General features: G+C 30.9%; 2 protein-coding genes and 1 non-coding gene across 3 annotated transcripts; 1 reads left to right on the plus strand and 2 right to left on the minus strand.

Annotated features, from left to right (window-relative positions):
- Window positions 1-1,883: 1,883 nt before the first annotated feature.
- Window positions 1,884-6,165, plus strand: LOC137813012 (Glycosyltransferase family 29 (sialyltransferase) family protein). The gene is made up of 12 exons (XM_068615288.2): window positions 1,884-2,118; window positions 2,218-2,291; window positions 2,842-2,931; window positions 3,066-3,143; window positions 3,358-3,458; window positions 3,838-4,030; window positions 4,120-4,210; window positions 4,293-4,357; window positions 4,468-4,622; window positions 4,716-4,797; window positions 5,048-5,157; window positions 5,695-6,165. The coding sequence occupies exons 1-12, from the start codon at window positions 2,025-2,027 to the stop codon at window positions 5,888-5,890; spliced, it is 1,329 nt and encodes a 442-aa protein (XP_068471389.1). The 5' UTR covers window positions 1,884-2,024; the 3' UTR covers window positions 5,891-6,165.
- Window positions 6,166-8,293: 2,128 nt separating this feature from the next.
- On the minus strand, window positions 8,294-11,407 carry MOS4 (modifier of snc1,4). Its single transcript, XM_068615289.1, has 6 exons — window positions 10,951-11,407; window positions 10,538-10,713; window positions 9,877-9,960; window positions 8,851-8,920; window positions 8,636-8,769; window positions 8,294-8,561 (listed from the first exon to the last, which is right to left on the minus strand). Exons 1-6 carry the CDS (start codon window positions 11,185-11,187, stop codon window positions 8,504-8,506), a joined length of 759 nt encoding a protein of 252 aa, XP_068471390.1. The 5' UTR covers window positions 11,188-11,407; the 3' UTR covers window positions 8,294-8,503.
- A 1,239-nt stretch (window positions 11,408-12,646) lies between these two features.
- On the minus strand, window positions 12,647-12,718 carry TRNAQ-UUG (transfer RNA glutamine (anticodon UUG)). The gene has a single exon. It is a non-coding gene; the product is annotated as a tRNA-Gln (tRNA).
- Window positions 12,719-13,288: the final 570 nt, after the last annotated feature.

Below are 13,288 nucleotides of genomic sequence, written 5' to 3' on the forward strand. Positions count from 1 at the left end.
AGATATTTTCATGTTTAAAATTTAGTCATTGATCTTTAATATCATTTATTCGAATATTTTTAAAATAATTGATTCTAAATTGAAGTAGCTTTTGTGTTGGATAAAAAATGTATTAGCAAATATGAGCAAAGAAACTATGAGTGTAGAGTTTTAAAAATATTTTTTGCAAAATTGTAAAAGATTAAGATTTATGCGTAATTTAAGAGAACATTAACAAAATTTAGTGTAATTTAGTCTAATAAAACTGTTGTTATTGTAAAATTGATATTATCACTTTTATTACCACCCTAAGGAATATTTGTAAGGGTGGTTTTTAACCCTTAGCTTTTATACAGAGAGAGATATTTTAATGCTATTTTTTAATATAGATTAATATTTTTCTATTAATATTTCCATACACACATGGACATGGACGATTGTAGTAGTAAAGTAAAAAACATATATATAATTATGTTCACGACTTTATACTTAAGAAGTTGTAAATGACTTAGTACTATCACACAAATTATGTAAGAATAATAATTTTAGTTTGGATTTTTTTTCTATTGAAACCACTTAAATTTGACTAACTTTTTGTTAAATATTAAAGTCATGTTGTCGAAGACAAGTTCTGGTATTTTTAAATGAATTTGTGTTTGTGATATACGACTTCATTTAAAAAAATTATAAATTTTTATTCTCATACACAACTTTATTAAAAAAAATTTAATAAAATTAAAGTTATTGTTAAGTGCATAACTTTTTTATGAGAAATAAAAAATAATGTTTTCCTTAAATTGTTGTTGGTTACTTATTTATTGTCGTGAGTTATTTGATATTGAAATTCTGTTATGTTATTTATCTTAAATTTGAATATATTTTAATACATATAATAATTATTTTATGTTCACAACGTGTATGAAATTAACTGTTGTCACTTATTTAATATTTTAGTGTAATAGGTAGACAAATGTGACTATTACGTGATGTATTTGATGAAAACCATTATCTAGACGGATATCATTAACTCCTAGATAAATATAACTCCTAGATAAATATAACATATCTAAAGATAAGATGTTTTATATTTTACCTTTATGATCACGACATAATCACACAAGTAAAATGTTTCAAATAATTAATTATTAATCTCTTGTATCATGATGACATTCAAAAGTTTAGAGAATAATTGACTACTTTCCTTTTCTAATATAATTAGTTTAGTTTTATTTTGTTGTTGATATTTCTAGATTAAAAAACATTATAGATTTTCTAGTCGAATATTTAATTATTTTATTGAGATTTTTTATTTTTTAGTTTAGTTTACAGTAAAAATTAATATTATTTAAAAAAATAACGTCATCAAAGTCGAACCATCTACTCTTTGATCTAAATTTTGGACTATTTTGAAAATACAATTTTACGTGGAATTATGTTAACACTATATGTTTTTCTATAATTTAATAAGATTATAATTTTTTGTAATTTGTAATTTTGTTAAAACTATACATATTTTAATGAAAATGACAATTTAAACCTAATTTAAATTATATCTTATAATTTATTTAAAAAATAAATAAATCCTCACCACCTTAATAAACAAAGGTTCGAATGATCTATGGAAATGCTCACATATTTTAAAATATAAAAAATAAATTTAATAACACTAAAAACATACACTTCCCACTTTAATAAATTAGTATTTTATTTTATTTTATAATTTTCAAATTTATTATATTATTATAAACAATATCAAATATATATTATAAAACTTTTCTGTTTACTTATATAAAAGTGCGAAATTCAACACACACACACACATATATATATATATATATATATATATATATATATATATATATATATATATATATATATATATATATATATATATATATATATATATATATAAAATCCATGAAAACCAACTCAATTACCTTGATGTAAGATTTGAGGTGTGAATTGGAGAAAATGTTGATGCTACTTCCAGAATAATCAATCCATTGATAAACCCCAATTCGATTTGTCGGTAACTGAATAATCCGATGAGGGTTCTGCAACTCGGTTTGTTTCTCGCATTGGCATCTGGATTTGCAGCCATTTCCATCTACATCACCGGACTCTCTGATCCCTTTGTATGTATGTATGTATTTACCTCTATCTTCTTCAAATGCTCACTGTTTTGTTCAACTGCGCTAAATCTAATAATAGTAATAATAATAATGCAACCACACGCAGATCCCGGTTATCGCCTCACCGATGAAGACACCGAAGCATTGCTTTCGCTGCACAACACTTTCCAGAAGTGTGTGGTGAGGTTTTCCTCCCTTTCTTTGCTTTTTGTTTCCTTCCGAAGCAAAGCTAGTTTTGGTTTTTGGTTTCTCTGCTGCTGCGTTTGTCTTTAAATTAGGATTATTGGCGTGTGTTGTTTTCCGTGTACAACACACAATGCTGTTGCGTTATGTATGAATGTCATGAATAGGGAATTGGGTAGAGTTTGTAAATCTGACTTTTAGTTTGTTTTCAAATGGATGCAATAACATAGAACAAGATCTCTGCTCATTTAGTTCGATACTGAATGCACTGATGTTGAGTATTGGACTTTTGAGAGTGGAATATAAACTTCTCTACTAAGTTTCAGATGACTAATTTTTAATGCTAAAATTTGTTATATTTTCTTTTGAAGGACTTTTATTAGTTTTAACTGCCCCTCTGTGTGGTATTTATGTTGGAGTAATTTGTAGTTGTTTTGTTTCAATATGTTTTCTTACAGTTTCAACACTTTATGCATCTTTTAGATATCTTCTCAGTGTTGGTTCTTTGAATGATTCAACTGAGTTGCTACTTTTGAGTTATATGCAGAGTACAAATGGACTTGGCCTAAAAGCTACAAGGGGCACAGATTATTGCCAAACCACAATACATTTCCCCAGTGACACCATCCCTAAATGGGTAAATATTCCTACCAGTTGGGGGGAAATAACGTCCTCCAATTCAGAACTATGTGTAGTTATACAATCACATGGTTTAATAGAAGTTAAACAGTTAACCAATTCGTTGACATCTGGAGTTTTCTGTGTTAACAGAAAGATCCAAAAACTGGAGAACTTGAAGCTCTGTCTTTTGATTTTAATCTATGTGAAGCTGTGGCTTCATGGGAACATGTAAGCGACTTAGTCTCTGTTTTTGTGATTGTGATTTGTCAGAAATCTATCATTTCTTTGTTATTATATACATTCTAATTTTTTGATATCCTGTTTGATTAATATGCGGCAGCTTTAACTACCCTTGCCAGTCTAGACATTAATGTCAACTTCCTTTCATTAGTTTTTTTTAATTGTAATGTAAAAGGAATAATGCCCTGAAATGATTTCTCAGGTGCGGAACAGTACCACTATCCTCACCAAGGAATTCATTGATTCTTTACCAAATGGATGGGAGGAATATGCATGGCGTAGGATCAATAAAGGAATACAGCTGTAAGTAATGTGCAACTCAATTTTACTGAATAGTTAAGTAATTATGAAAGAATGGTATCCTATAAAATGGCCGCCAAACTAAATTTCATTTTAATTCATTTAGGATACTGTCAATTTGTCAGTCCTAAGACATTTATAATTGGCTTTTAAGAAGCAAACATATGCTCTTGTTGAGGTGATTCAACTTTGTCGGAGTTATCTATTTCATTCTACTCGATTGCTAAATACAACATAAGTTTCTCAATATAAAGCATATACAATGTTTCATGTTTAATATATATAATTCATATTTAGTCATGGAATTAAAGTCAGAGGTTCTTGTTTAGAAGGGAAGTAAAATTAGTGTGAAGTCTCAGAATAGGACCTTTCTGTGTTGCAGCAACCGCTGTGAGAACAAGACCTTGTGCATGGAGAAACTTTCACTGGTTCTCCCTGAAACACCACCATACTTCCCTAGACAGTTTGGGCGCTGTGCTGTTATTGGTAATTCAGGAGACCTCTTGAAAACAAAATTTGGAAAGGAGATAGATGGTTATGAAGTTGTCATTAGAGAAAATGGTGCTCCAATACAGGTTTGTAATTCAACAGGATGCTTTTATGTTCTTTTTATTATATCCCAAAAATTAAGACCTCCACCACTTAGTATTGTTTATGACTACAGAATTACACTGATTATGTGGGTAGGAAAAGCACATTTCGCCTTCTAAACCGAGGATCTGCCAAAGCGCTGGATAAAGTTGTAGAGTTAGATGGTATTGCCATTTGTTATCATGAACTCCACTTGCTGCAATGCGATTATGAGTCTATCCTTACTATTAATTGCTTTTTCTGCAGAACAAAGAAAAGAAGCGCTGATAGTAAAAACAACAATTCATGATATCATGAACAAAATGATTCAGGTATATTTCCTTGTCAAAGGAAACCACCTTCCAAAACAACTACTTTGTATTTCTTTGTCGCACATTCTATGTTCCACTTGCAAAGCAATTGTTTTTTTTGTCTTCTGCAGGATGTTCCTATAAGAAATCCTGTGTACCTCATGCTAGGTGCATCCTTTGGCTCAGCAGCAAAAGGAACTGGACTTAAGGCTCTTGAATTTGCTCTCTCTATGTGCGATTCAGTGGATATGTATGGTTTCACTGTAGATCCTGGTTATAAAGAATGGTATTATATTTTCTTATAGCAATTAGTATCACTGGTTAAATACGTCTTTCTTTGGTTTACGATTACCTGATCAATAATCCTTATTTCTCGTAGGACAAGATATTTCTCTGAATCCCGTCAAGGCCATACCCCATTGCATGGTAGAGCTTACTACCAGATGATGGAATGCTTGGGGGTAAGTAAGCCATACTTGTGGATGTCATACGTTGAAGTCATACTAATAACTTCCCTTTAGAACCAAGAGGAAAATAGATTTTCCACATCATTGGCTGATAATTATGTTAAATGTTGAAGTTTCACACTTACGTATAAATCATAAGCAAGAATGTATATTCATTGTTGAATTTATTCTCTATAATTCAAGTATAATCACGTTTCTTATTTTTCAAATCATTGATTTTTTTCTATCTGGTCCCATTTTCAAGCTTATCAAAATTCATTCTCCCATGCGAGCTGATCCTAATCGTGTTGTAAAATGGGTACCAAGCCACCATATTATAAGAGCTGCTAGAATTGCATCAGAGAAATTACTGAGGTAAATGATTTTCCCCCATTCCTCCATCCCCCTTTTTTTGTTTTTCTAATTACTGTTTGCAAGTCTCTTAATATCTCATGGCTTGTGCTCTATTAGGACAAATATAAAGTTGTGATTAATTAATAGAATATTTATTTAGTTGTTTGTTGTTACCTTTTTGGTAGTGTTCATTAGCAGAAGGGTATTATTGGTCTTTGATATGTTCTATCTGGAGACCCAAAAAATATTGGAAGGTCATGACCCTTTAGTATTAACTTCATTTGGCATCGGTCATACGGCCCTGCTAGTTCACTATTCTGAATGCCGTACTGATTCACTATTCTACCTTCAATTCATCCGTTCAATTGTAAAGACCAGTTTATCAAATAGTTCACTATTTTATGGGCATATAATATCGACACTTAATGCACTATCCACAATTGTGTTTCTGCACACGGAACATGACATGATATTTATGTTGTTCAATACTAATTGAGCTTAATATGAGTACAGAAATCTGAAACTATTTGGAGACTCTCAAATTTATGATTTTTACAGGAGAGTTGGAGCAGGATCTGAAGATCCACTGGCTGCATGTTCCATAATTAGGAAGCAAGTAAAAAGAAATCTAAATGCAGTTTCAAAGCTCAGAAAGGCAGCACTTGATCATTTAAGGTATGTGAAGAGAACAACAATGTATCCCCTAGAGCATAGTCCTGGACATGGGTCGCTTTGCACTGTGCCAACTGATTAAACTGTACTGAGATTCTATTCGTTTAGATTGTGCTGGAAAATCAAGGAAATTTATTTAGTTTTTCTCATTCTTTTCTTCTTTCTGTTTTGAAACCTTTAAAGGACATAGATTGGTTAGGGAGAGGGATTACAGAAGAACTAGGACAAAATGTTGGGGCATCTGTAATGCTTTGCTGAATTATAACAATTTTTTAGCTGTAATGTAATGAATAACTTTTGTTTTTTTAAACAATTAAATTTCCATAGTAGTTAATAAACTTGACATGTTCGTGTTTATGCCTTGCTTTTGGTTTACAGACTTGAGTTGTTTGTAACCAATTTGAGTTTATAGTCTTGATTTTGGTTAGATCTGAGTTTGAAAGTAACATGATTTATGTTCGGATACTTAGATTAGATTACTGCGATTTTCACAAAATAAGTAAGTAATGTTTGGATGATATAAATTGAAATATCTTTCAATGTATAATTTAATAGACATGATTTAGTTTTATAATTACGGTTTTTCCTTTGAATGTCGAATAAATAATTAAATGATGCATATGCAGTGAAGTAATGAGAGTACTTAATTTTATATGTCAATTAACTAATATAATAACAAATTGGTAATCTGCATGTTATTCAACCTATGCTATTTTTTTTTTGTGCACCCCTGCATCCACATACTAACAAAAAGATTAAAATACCCTCCTTCGGCTGTCACGCAACTTTTTGTACCTTATAATCACACTTTTTGTAGGTTTAGGAGTATCGTCATCCTTGTGTACTTAGTTAATTATTTGCAAAATAATAATAATCCATTTAACTTTATAGATAATAAGTGATCCATTAATTATTTAAAAAAACATTGGTTTACATTAAATATAAAATAGTATCTACTAGATAAAAACATTTTATTATGTATAACCGTACAATGAAGAATATACAATTTTTGAAAAATAGTGTGTTGTTTTTAATTTACTTTTTTTTTATAAAAATGCTTTCATTTGTTTTTAATTTACTTACTCTTATTTTCCCACTAGTGTTTATAAAGCTTATTCCAAAACAATAATATTTATTGATTCCCCAAGAGACAGTTTCCTACTTATTTGTAGATAATAATTTTGTTATCTTGTCTTATTTGACATTTAAATAAAATATATAAATTATTTTTTCACATTTTGTTCATATACACCTATTTAGTCTAAATTACAATTATGATAATTATTTAATTCTTGATTCAAGATTTCAGTAATCCTATTTTGTTAGGATTTATTCTTTATATTTCAAGAAAATGAATCACGGCTTTGATACAACCCTTACTTGTCTAAATGTTTATTTCATTTATTTTACATTTTAAATAATAATAATTGATATGTTAAATCGTGTGTTCAAATGACAAAGAAGTATGAAATTTATACAAAAGAAATTTAAATTACAATTTTTCTAAACTAAAAAATAAGATAACATAAAAAGGACAATTATAATAGCAAATCAAGGATTTATTTAAAAGTATTTTTACCACTGGGTGAATGAAAGGTTTTTCCCTTTCATAAGTGTGACAATGCCGTGGAAATCAATTCTATGCAAAATCTGTATTGAGCTGACAAACCATACATAATCAGAACTTCAAATATGTGATGTATCGATGCTACTAGGCACTAATATCCCCCCGTAGGGACAATTTGCTCCCAAAAAGTACCCGATAATGACACATTTACACGAAATCAAGAGGCTAATCAGAACTACAACGATAATTAACCACTGAATCACCACAGAAAAACACGGGCCTTGAAATATTTAGACCTACAGAAGGCCCACAGGTAAAAGTCTACCTCAAAGTAGGGAGTTTCTTCCTGCACCCTACATTCTTTGAAATACAAAAATTATTCTTTCACAGTTTTAAGTGATTCCAGAATGGGTTCCGTAAGAAAAATGTTTCCAAAATAGGGATCCAATAAGAAAAAAGATTTCCAGAATAGGAAATCCGAAAGACAAAATCATTCCAGAATATGTTCTAAAAAATATTTGACAATGAACAATCTGAAAGTCATTTTTAAAAGGAGTAAAATAATCTTCTTCGAAAATGATGGGGTGCAGGAAGAAACAGCCCTCAAAGTATTGAGTATAAATATAGGTTATAACCCAAGGACTTTTCTTGAACCTTCTATAGAAAACAGCTTGTAAAACACACTAAGACTAAATACTCAGAAGAGGGGACAACTTAAGAGACCTAGGGAGCTACAGCCCACCAGAGCGAGTGATCTTACTAAGGATGTGAAGACCACAAATTCGTATTTGACCTCAAGAACAAGAATTATCCCAATATGTCAGATTGATGGAATTAAATTTGTATATCACCAAAATAATCAGGCTACGTGTGATTGGATAATGTCATAAAGGTGGGAAGGGAAAAGTACTATTTAGATTGAATTGGAATAAAAATTTCACTACTCGCATCCCCCAAAAAAGACAATGTTTCCTCTGCAAAAACATTTCATCATATCGTTTTGGAGTGACAAATGCGTAACTTTCATGACATCGAACTAGACATTAAGAGGTACAATAACATTTAAAGTCAAGTTTAGAGCTGAACAAATTCCTTACAGATACAAAACTATATGAGAACATCCCAATCTCATAATTCGGAATTCGCCAATTGACCATTTTCTGTAACAGCTTCCAAGTTCCAGCCGCTGAAAAAAATAAACTAATTAACACCAAAACTAGAGGAAATAAGCCGAGAAACCAAAATATGAATAGCAGTCACCTCTCTGCTGCTTCACTTTTCAGTTCATTTATGCGATTTTCAACTGAAGCACAGGCAGCATTGATATCTATATTCTTCTGACATAGCTCCTTCCATTGCATGGACAATGCATTAAGCTCATATGCAGTGTTTTGCTGACAATAATTTTCATAATAAAAAGGTTAGAAGAAATTTAACAAGTCAAAACGGAGAATAGAGTGGTAAATGATAATTACCTGATGATATTTCCTTTCACGATTTACTTTTTCAATCTTTTCATTTTGTTCTTGAGCTAATTTCTGCATTCTAGAAATCGATAACACAGCTAAAACCAGTTGCGTGAGAAATATGAAATATGCAGGCAAAGAACAGTGTTATTAAGCTCAGCTGCTCCGGCAACATCTTTTTGATCTATTATTTACACAGGTAAATGTGAATTGTGCATGTGTTGAGGGAGTGCATCGTGATAGATGGGAGGAACAGCTGTAAAGTCGACTAATCAGTTTTACATGAAGGGTTAAGATTGATGTTTTACTTTAATCTTTATATTGATTAGTCCAGATTAGCTCCCCAACCCTCACTTGGATGCCTTTCCATGTGTGTGCCTGTGTCTTGTAAAAATATACCAGTAACAATCTAAAGAACTGGCCAGTCCAAATTAAAGTTAATGAAGATAATCTCGTGCAGATCAAGTTGAACAAATATCATGAAAACATAAATGTATGCATGACAAAAACAAGGTTACTAATTCTATGAAGCACATAACTAAGAAATGCTTTAAACCAGAGTTTACTAAATCTGTAAAAAATATACATTTATATCAAACATGCAAAAGGCTTCTAGAAATACCAAACTGAATTTTTTTAACTAGTAACCTTAATCATAGGAATGAAAAATTATTGTCTGAAGGAACTTAGGGGATATCCTCAAGCAAATCTGAGGCTTTTCTGTATCGTTATCATCTAACGAAACATCCATTTTGCAGAATCTAATCGCAAGAATCAAATCAATATAAAAGTTAGGTCCCTCTGATGAAGGCAAGGAATTTAAGTTGAAAATTACAAGTGCCAAGCCATATGGAGCAAGGCAGGCCTGTCTTGTTGACATCAGCTAGATTTGCAAACAATAGGAGGTAAGCAAAAAATGCCGAAGCACTGGTGTTACATGCCAGTAACAAGAAAATAGATTGATGCCAGAGAGGTAGCAACTGTATAATTCAAAACAAAATCTAAACATGAACCACGTTTATTCAATAAACAAACCTTGACAAGTATACTTCTAATCGCTGGTTGTGTAGTTTCCATGTATCAGGACCATATTTTAACATCAAATCCAAATTTTCCATCCTGCATCCAATAAAACAATTATAAACAACTTCCTACCAGTAAGCTTTTTAAATTATTTCATGCTGCATAATAGACCTAACTTGAGATAGAAAATACAATAGTTATTTCCTCTCCTAAAGAATTGATAAAACCTCCCTTGTGAAATCCAGATTTTCTAAGTATAGATAACCATAATCTTTCATAATTTCTGGAAGAAATTAGACCTCCCAATAGTACTAGATTGAACAGCTAATGTCACTATTATCAGTGTTATTGATATCGTATAGTGGAAAAGATTAGTTCAAGCTAAATACAACTACACTCCTTATCAGTTAGAAGGTCATTAAGTTAAAACTGGGACACCTACGGCAGTGAACTCCGTTTTGTATCCTTTGTGTTATTGAAACAATTAGATACATAATAGAGTGAAAGCTATCTCTTGTCCGAACATATAGCACGGAACACTAAGTGCCAGAACAAAGCGCTAGAAAACACTATTTATCAGCAATTAAAAAAATGTTCAAAATAAAGAACGCTAAGGTTTGAGAATAACAACATGTAGTCTAGGGTATTTATTTAACATTGAATTCTAACACACCTCATCATCTGGTACTGCAGTAGGCGTTGAGCCCTATGAAGAGACTGCTTCCAAGCAGTTTCATCGTTCCTTTTATTCGCCGGCGGCATTTCCAATTCGTAGCGCGATCTATCAAGAGCAACGGGAGGCCTTCCAGCTCTCACCCGTTCGTACTCTCTCGCAATCATCGGGTAGTTCTGCAATAGCACAATCACACTCACAAAAAGAACTAGGGCAATGACATTCTATACCAACACCAACTTCAGCTCACATGTATTTCAACAGCGATTAACTTATCTCATGCGGACAATATGATAAATTAAATTGCGCAGAAAACACTAAAAGATAAATAAAAATTAGGTCAGGAATCGAAATTGCGAGAGTTATATTTCATCTTAAACTTCCAAAAAATAAAGTGATGAGAAAAAGAGAACCTCGAAATTGGAGCTGGGAAGAGGAGGGAAATCCTTGAGGAAATCTGTAGGTTTCTTAAAGCTGCGGCGCATTTCATCCTCGACGAGACGGTCAACCTCGAGTTTGACCCTGGGGTCGGCGTAGTCGTCGTCGATGTAAGGCAATGCGTCGATGATTTCGGCGTCGGAGCTCGTAGGTCTGCCGTAAGATGGTGGCGCTTCCAGCATTAGAACTTCCCCGTTGCTTCGTTCCGCCATGGTTCCTTTCGCTGTTTTCTGTAAACCACACAAACAGAGAGAGAAAGAGAGAAGGTTTTCCTCTGCGCGCGCCTCTGATAAGTAGTGACACTGTGTCGAGAGAAAAGAAGGATTGTTTCTCCCTGCACTCCCAACAAATGACTTCCCGCACCCCCATCATTTCTTGAAAATACCATTTTACCCCTTTTAAAAATGAATTTCAAATTACTCTTTTCGACATATTTCTGAAATATACTTTTCCGACAGATTTTATAAATTCTGAATTTACATTTTGTAAATTAAAAAAAATATGTTACAGAAAGGATATTCTGAAATAGTTTTTATCAAGGATTTTCTATTTCGAAAATATATTTACTTATAGAATCTTTATTCCATAAATATTTTCTTCTGAATTTTCTATTCCGAAAATACATTTACTTATAGAATACTTATTCCAGAAATATCTTTTTTTTACGAAATCTTTATTCCAAAATCAGAAAAATATAGTGGTGCAGGAAGAAATACCGGAAAAGAAGTTGTATTGGACTGGGCCAGTTTATAGTTGTGTGTTCAGCTACCTTCTTTCTTGGCAATTTCTTCCTCCACCATATCAATTTCAACATGCACCCAATCAACTCTAGAAAATGACAAAAATACCCCTCCTAAATAACGAAAATAACCTTACATAAAAATGGAAAAAATTATTTTTGAAACTTTTGTCTGAAATATTTTGGATTTCAATTTTCGGAACATATTTTTAATTCTGAAATTTTTTATCCAGAATGTATTTTTAGTTGTGTTCAGAATTTTTTTTCCAGCATGTATTTTTTTATTTCTCAATTATAATTATTATTTTTGATTTTTTAATTTAGAATAAGGGTAGTTTTGGAAATTTAAAAAATTGATATGGTGGAGGTTAAAATTGATATGGTACAGAAAGAACTTCATAATTCACATTCATATATTCATAAATATGAAAACTTTTACTCTACTCTCATGATTAATGAAAACAAAATTACCGTATAATTTAACAGCTACTTTTTATATGAAAGGATTTTAGGATTTCACCACCCAAAAATAAATTTTGCATTGGTTTTTATTGAATTATACAATTCAAAAAATTATTAATCTAAAAGTTTTTTTTGAATTTTAATATTTAGAATTTAGGATGTAATGTTTACATTTTATACAATATATAATTTATTTTTTCATAAAACAAACTTTTTGAATTACATATTTCAAAACTCATCTTTTAAGAGTTTTTAAGATTACACAAAAAGTATGTGATGCAATAAATGATTTCTAAATTACATAATAGAAAATATATATTAAATTATACAATTCCAAATCTTTTTTTTTCACCAAAAAAATTAAAATTGAATAAAATCATGAACTGGGACCAAATATTCTGGAATAAAATTTAAAAATTCATCACTTGTCTATATGTTATTCAAAATCTTTAAAATTTGAAAACAGAAAAAGGTCCTACCGGGAGTCGAACCCAGGTCGCTGGATTCAAAGTCCAGAGTGCTAACCACTACACCATAGAACCATTTGTTTTGTATCATATATTTAGCGTTAATGAATATTGAGCATGCTCTTATTTTTATGATTAATATATCTTTTCTCCATCAAAATGCACCTAAATAATCCATTTAATCTTTATAGTTTGAAGCATTCACTGGTTTAACTGATAATTTAATAAATTAAATCTACTTTTGCTTAACTTATAAAAGAAAATTAGAATAATTATGGCAATATTATTAAACTCAAAGCTAATTCATCGGTTAGATTTATTTGACTAGAAAATGAATTTACATTTCATTTGATCCAAAAGAATTTTTTATCAATAGTTACAAAGTAAAGTCATTCTCAACCTAACACACTTATTGGTGACATGTGAAAAGACTCACAATTTGAAATTTACACCAACACACTTTCAACAACAATAAATTTTCATGCAATAACAAATTGCAAAGAGATGGTTATATGAAAGGACAAAAATACTCTTAAATAAAATACTGCAGAAGATAAAATTTGAAAGTCCAGACACATAATTATATAAAATAACAAAAAATACTCAGGTTTCACAAGATGAAATTTGAAGGTGCAAACAGATGTT

This window comes from Phaseolus vulgaris, chromosome 2, assembly GCF_051622355.1.
Source record: "Phaseolus vulgaris cultivar YP4 chromosome 2, ASM5162235v1, whole genome shotgun sequence".
Lineage (NCBI taxonomy): Eukaryota > Viridiplantae > Streptophyta > Magnoliopsida > Fabales > Fabaceae > Phaseolus > Phaseolus vulgaris.

Coding starts and splice junctions, on each gene's coding strand:
- LOC137813012 (XM_068615288.2), top strand. CDS start 2,025: ATGAGGGTTCTGCAACTCGGTTTGTTTCTCGCATTGGCATCTGGATTT. Junction 2,119..2,217: donor ACTCTCTGATCCCTTTGTAT/GTATGTATGTAT, acceptor AACCACACGCAG/ATCCCGGTTATCGCCTCACC. Junction 4,798..5,047: donor AGATGATGGAATGCTTGGGG/GTAAGTAAGCCA, acceptor CCCATTTTCAAG/CTTATCAAAATTCATTCTCC.
- MOS4 (XM_068615289.1), bottom strand. CDS start 11,187: ATGGCGGAACGAAGCAACGGGGAAGTTCTAATGCTGGAAGCGCCACCA. Junction 9,961..10,537: donor CTGCAGTACCAGATGATGAG/GTGTGTTAGAAT, acceptor TATTGGATGCAG/GATGGAAAATTTGGATTTGA. Junction 8,562..8,635: donor AAAAGTGAAGCAGCAGAGAG/GTGACTGCTATT, acceptor TATTTTTTTCAG/CGGCTGGAACTTGGAAGCTG.